This window comes from Triticum aestivum, chromosome 1D (genome assembly GCF_018294505.1).
Source record: "Triticum aestivum cultivar Chinese Spring chromosome 1D, IWGSC CS RefSeq v2.1, whole genome shotgun sequence".
Lineage (NCBI taxonomy): Eukaryota > Viridiplantae > Streptophyta > Magnoliopsida > Poales > Poaceae > Triticum > Triticum aestivum.
Genome location: NC_057796.1, coordinates 496,479,859 through 496,485,783, shown reverse-complemented (window position 1 = coordinate 496,485,783; position 5,925 = coordinate 496,479,859). Strand labels below are relative to the sequence as shown.

Genomic DNA, 5,925 nt, shown 5'->3' with positions numbered 1-5,925 from the left:
TAGCCTTTCCTATAGGGAAATGCCTCCTAGTGCTTCCACTGAGCCATAGTATTTCGCTACTGCTCTAGGACACAGGACAGCCAAGCAATTTATTTTGTAATTTAAATATTCAGACAGTGAGTCTTTTTTTTTGCGAGAAATTCAGACAGTGAGTCTTACCCCTGGCCATATAAGAAATCACCTCCAGGTAAGAAGGTGGGCAAGCAAGCAAGCAAAATTAGTTAGGAGTAGAATATTAGTAATTTGGCAACCTCCGGGTGCCTGCTTGGCCGTTGCTTCTTGATTTATGTCTGAGCTAACAAGAACAAAAACATGAATCATCTTATCTTAGAGGCAGGTAGGAGCTCAGAGCATACATACATACATACATACATACATACAAAAAGGAGAGACCAGACCAGACCCGACCATGTATATATGCTCTGCTGCTTTGCTTTGCCCATCATCCTCCTCCTAACATCACATTACATTGGTTTAGTTAGTTATTCAAAAGACCAGACAGACTCAATCTGAATCATCATCTCATCATCTTCATCTTCATCTTCTAGAGTTAGAGCAGACACACAGAAACAGCACATGTACATACACAACACATACATGGCTGGGAGCAGCAGCACACAAGAAGACATTTTGACTTTCATTTACAGCCAGCCAACCAACGCCTCATTTCATTTGGATTTCAACTTGAGCGGCTGGCTCACCAGCGCCTCCTTGATCCGGCTGAACACCACGCGCACCGGCACGCACGCCACCACCAGCTGCCCCGTCCCCGTCCCCGCCCCTGCCCCTGCCCCTGGCCCCTTACTCCTCCTCCTCGCCTCATCGCCCCCTCCTCGCTGGCTCGTTGCGCCCAGGGATGACAGCCTCCGCATCTTCCTTGGGGACGACACCGCCGCCGCCGGCAGCTTCTTGCTGTGCGGCCGCCACGACTCATCCTCCGATGCTGCCTTCCTGCGCACGCTCCTCCTCGCCCGCACCGGCCGCGGGGCCGCACCTACCTCCTCCTCCTTGCTGTGCGGCCGCCACAGCTCGTCCTCCGAGGCCTTCCGGCGGGTGCGCCTCGCCCGCGCCCTCTGCGCCGACGCCGGCACAGCACGCTGCGGGGCTTCCTCGTCCACCTCCTCCTTCACCTTCACTAGCCTGTGGGCGCCGCTGCTCGTGGAGGGAGGGTGGTCGACGCCGCCGACGCCCGGGGCGGGAGGGTGGCGCCGCGCGGCGTCCCGTACCCCACCAACGCTCGGGGCGGGAGGGTGACGGCGCGCGGCGTCCGGCACCCCGTTGACGCTTGGGGCAGGTGGGTGGCCGCATGTGGCGTCCAGCACCCCGGCGACGCTCGGGGCAGGAGGGTGGCAGCGCACGGCGTCCCGTACACCGTCGACGCTCGGGGCAGGAGGGTGGCAGCGCACGGCGTCCCGTACACCGTCGACGCTAGGGGCAGGAGGGTGGCAGCGGGCGGCATCCAGCACCTCCACGGACATCGGGTACCCAACCACGGGCCTCCTGCTCGACCTGCTCATCAGGGACACGAGGGGCACGTACCGCCCCTTGCTGCCCCCGCTGCATCCCGGCCCGCTGCTTATTTCCACGTCGTACAGGGACGGGTTCAGCTGCAGGGTCTTGGTTGGCTTCACAGCAACATGGCACCTCAGATCTCTGCGCTGGGGCGGCGCCGGCTCCGACACCACAGGTGGCACTGAACCGGTCTTGCCGTTTGAATGATGCCTGCCAATAGTTCCAGAGGGCTCTTCAGGCTCGCACTTGATTTCAGACCGCTGCCGCAGAGCCGCATGGACGAGAGCGTCAGAAAGCATCACAACAAGGCTTTTATCATCCTCATCAGGTGTGGCGGCACTCTTCGCCGTCCTTCTCTTCAAAAGGATAACCTCGTTGATTGGCGCTGCTTTGTGCTTCGCTGTCCTTCCCTTCCTGGTCCTGCCGCCGCCCTCATGGCCAGCAGAGCTCGTGGTTTTCTTCTTTGGATTTCTGCTGTCACATTGCGAAGACATGCCATCTTTGCTGCAGTTCGGAGCCCGCTTGGTGCATTCCCAGGTAGGAGGAGCCTTCGTTGGGGCACATGGTTGGTGGGCGTGCAAATGATCTGGCAAAAATTTAGCTGGTAAGTAATGCATTCCTCAAAAGTGCAAAAAAGGGGTGGAAAGAGAAACATTGCAGGATGTGAAGCAGTAGCTAGGAACCCATAAAACAATCAGTACCACATTTTAATTTATTTATTCCTGTAACAGATAGATTGTTCATCTATTCCAAATAAGTTGTTACACATTCATGACTATATGTCAGCCGTACTGTGAGCACCACGGTTTTATTTATTTATTTTCTGTAATGGATAGATAGTTCATCTATTCCAAATAAGTTATTGTACATTCAAGACTATATGTCAGGCGTACTGTGAGAACTCTATATTCTTCTCAACACATGCATGAAACATCCATTAGCAGATGGCAGTGTTGGGTCATCCATTACAATCGTCAGCAAATAAGTTTGATTTTTCTGTAAAAGATAGATACTTCATCTATTCCAAATAAACTTCAACTATTCCAAATAAGTTGTTGCGCATTCAATGAATATATGTCAGGCATTCCGTGAGCGTCCTATACTTGTCAACAGATACACGAACCAGAACCATTTATAATGATGAGCAGATGGCCAGCATTGGGTCAGAATTGCTAGCTTCAAGTTTAATTGATATAAAGTTGAGGGTCATGGCCTGTTCATACAAAAGAAGCACCATGCTTCCTTGGTCACACAACATTGGTGTAACTATATATCTATTGCTGCACAGCGATTCAAGACTAACACCGTAGTTGCTCTGAAACAACTAATGAAACAGTCTTTCCATAGATAGCTATATATAAGTAGTGAGTTAAGTGGCGACGGGCATTGTTGCCCACAAAGGACTAGATAAGAATTTGCAGCGCATCAATCAAGATAATAGCAAAAACAGAGAGGAAATGGCTAGTTTACCGGCTTTCAAGATGCTTGCGGCGGCGGCGATGGGGGCATCGACAGGTTGATCCCCAGGACCACGGGCGAACGCATGGTCGAGTGGCCTCGGGGCGCAGGAGGCTCCGTTGACACCATTTGTTTGCTCCGGCTTGAACTTATCCAGCGAAGTATCCAAGCCATTGCTGGGCTTGACCCCATTGCAGAGCTCTGAGAGCGGGCGGGACCTGTCCTTCTTCCTCAAGGCCCCGCAGGGCAGGTTGTTGTCCACCTGGTCCACGGTAGGAGGCACCTTGCTCCTCTTGGCGGCAGCGGCGGCGGCGGCATCGTGGTGGGCCTGCCTGCTCCTTGTCATCTGGCCGGTGGTGGGCTTCGGGGGGGATCCGATGTCGGTGAGGTCCCTCATGCGCCTGGCGGCGGGCGCGTCGTCCTCGGAGTCGTTGGGCGTCTTGCGCTTCCTGGGCGGCGGCGGCGGCGGGCAGGAGGCGGTGGGGGGCGGTGGCCTGGGGCGGAGGCGGAGGCGGGCCCGCTCGATGTCGAGGGCCTGGAGCACGGCGTCCTCCTTGCGGGCGTTCCTGGCGGCGCTGGCCCTGCGGCGGCGCGCCGCCTGCTCCTCGGCCCTGCGGATGAGGTCGTCCAGGTCCGCCTCCCCGCATCGGAAGGGCTTCACGCGCTTGCTCCTCTCCAGGTTGCACCACTCGCTGCAAGGAAGGAAGGAACGGTGAGGCGGAGAGCGGAGGAGGAAGAAGGGAGGGAGGGAGGAGGGCGGCGTACACGAAGGCGGGGCCGTCGCGGCGGCCGAGGAGCAGGATGGGGGTGGCCGGCGAGCGGGGCGGCGCGGGGCAGCCGTCGGGGAGCTCCAGGCGCGAGGCCACCCTGCCGGGCCACCACGACCCGTTGGGGCGGCGCACCCACACCAGCGCCCCCACCGCCGACACATCCGCGTCGACGGCGACGCCGACGCCGTTCGCCTTCCCCATCTGCCGGCCAATTCGGTCGATCTCCCTTCCGCGGAGCGAGCGGAGCGGGCACGGGCACGCGCGGCGGGTGCCTCCGGCGCCGGCGCCGGCGACGGCGACGGCGAGGTGGGGGGAGGAGGGGGGAGGCGCCGCGAGGGAGAAGAGGGGGGAGGAGTCGGCTCCAGTCCACCACACTGGCTTTACTCTCTTCTTGCTGGGCCTGCGTGGGCCTTCAAGCCCACCCACCACGCATCTATCTATCTCTCCCAGTCCACGCCAGCCCGACGAGGCCCATCAATTAATGCAAATCTGCCAAGCTCATAAAGGAGTCGTCCAAAGCCCGTTATCAACACATTTTGTTTGTCACGAGGTTCATAGCAGAATTGGAATGCGATAACGGCTCCAAATGTGCAAGTAGGAACGATCAAAATAAATGTTGATTCGGGCAATTAATATCAATTGATCATGACGTGGGTGCAGCAGCTGCTATTTGCCGGGATCGCGATGGAAGCTATCTGGGCTTATCTATTCCCGTTATCCACGGACTGCTTGATCCTGCTACGGTGGAAGCAGTGGCATGTAGGTAGACTTGGCAGAGTACATGCCCTCATCACCAGCAAACGATCAAGTGAATTTGTCAGCAGCGAGGGGGTCGCGCTGCATCGTAGCTATGGCGTGTCTCAGGTGCATAATCTGGATGTGTGTCATGAAGGAGATGTCACCGTGCACATCCTGAAGCCACCGCTCGCCGGTAGTCACTTGATCCACCGTTCTGTGGTTGATGGCGCATGTGTAAATCATGGCATTGAGGTAGAGAAGCCGTGGATCCATCGATCACGCCAAAACATGACAGTGTCTCCGCGGCCCACCGATATGCTGACAAGGCTGTCGAAAAAGCTCGGGCTTTGGTATCAATCATGAGTGCAAGAGCCCTTGCCAAGGCCTCCCGCGATCAGTTCTTCTGAGCCATTCCCAACGAACCCTCAATGCTAGGGCTTGGAATTTCAAGTTCTTGACACCTGGTCCACCGTAGCACGTAGGCTTACAAATCATTTTCCATGCAACGAGACACTGTCAGCTGTTTGTCTTCTCTTTGCCAGCCTAGAAGAAGGAGCGCATCCATGCATTGATCTCGTCGAACACCCAATCAGGCGCATCTAAAACCAGCAGTTGATGAACTGGTCTATCGAGATAACCGTTTTGACCAGCACTAATCTCCCAGGCCTATGAATGAAACCTCTCTGCCATGCAGGGACAAATTTCCTCACCATATCGATCAAGGGCTGCCAATCAGACCTCATCAACTTCTTTATAGCAAGCTGAAGACCAAGGTAGTGTCAAGGGAACTCTTTCAGTGTGCATTGAAGCAGCTCAGCCACCTTGTCCTTGTCCTCATGCTCTCCTTTGATCAAAGTGGCCGGCGATTTTTATGTAGTCCACTTTCAGACCGGAAGCTTCCCCAAAAAGCATTCAGAGCCTCTCTAACAAAGTGGAGATCCAGGCGGGTGGGTCGTATGAAGAAGGCTACATCATCCGTATAGATGGAAATACGCTGAGCTGCCGATATGCCTCTAAAATCGCTGAGCACACCGACCTCCAGAGCTTTCCCGACGAGCGTTGTCAAAGATTCCATGGCTATGACAAATACTAACAGCGAAATTGGGTCTCCTTGGCGCAATCCTTGAGCATGATTCTGTTGGGGAACGCAGTAATTTCAAAAATTTCCTACGCACACGCAAGATCCATCTAGGTGATGCATAGCAATGAGCGGGGAGAGTGTGTCCACGTACCCTCGTAGAACGAAAGCGGAAGCGTTTAGTAACGTGGTTGATGTAGTCGAACGTCTTCGCGATCCAACCGATCCAAGTATCGAACGTACGGCACCTCCGCGATCTGCACACGTTCAGCTTGGTGACGTCCCTCGTACTCTTGATCCAGTTGAGGCCGAGGGAGAGTTTCATCAGCACGATGGCGTGGTGACGGTGATGATGAAGTTACCGACGCA

General features: G+C 55.6%; 1 protein-coding gene across 1 annotated transcript; it reads right to left on the bottom strand.

Annotated features, from left to right (window-relative positions):
* Window positions 1–412: 412 nt before the first annotated feature.
* On the bottom strand, window positions 413–4,129 carry LOC123183420 (serine/arginine repetitive matrix protein 1). Its single transcript, XM_044596232.1, has 3 exons — window positions 3,736–4,129; window positions 2,983–3,662; window positions 413–2,098 (listed from the first exon to the last, which is right to left on the bottom strand). Exons 1-3 carry the CDS (start codon window positions 3,939–3,941, stop codon window positions 669–671), a joined length of 2,316 nt encoding a protein of 771 aa, XP_044452167.1. The 5' UTR covers window positions 3,942–4,129; the 3' UTR covers window positions 413–668.
* Between the last annotated feature and the right edge of the window lie 1,796 nt (window positions 4,130–5,925).

Bases quoted from the DNA above. Each gene is read 5' to 3' on its own strand.
- LOC123183420 (XM_044596232.1), bottom strand. From the start codon at position 3,941: ATGGGGAAGGCGAACGGCGTCGGCGTCGCCGTCGACGCGGATGTGTCG. The intron at 3,663-3,735 runs GTACGCCGCCCT...CCTTCCTTGCAG, and splicing joins CGCGACGGCCCCGCCTTCGT to CGAGTGGTGCAACCTGGAGA. The intron at 2,099-2,982 runs GTAAACTAGCCA...AATTTTTGCCAG, and splicing joins CGCAAGCATCTTGAAAGCCG to ATCATTTGCACGCCCACCAA.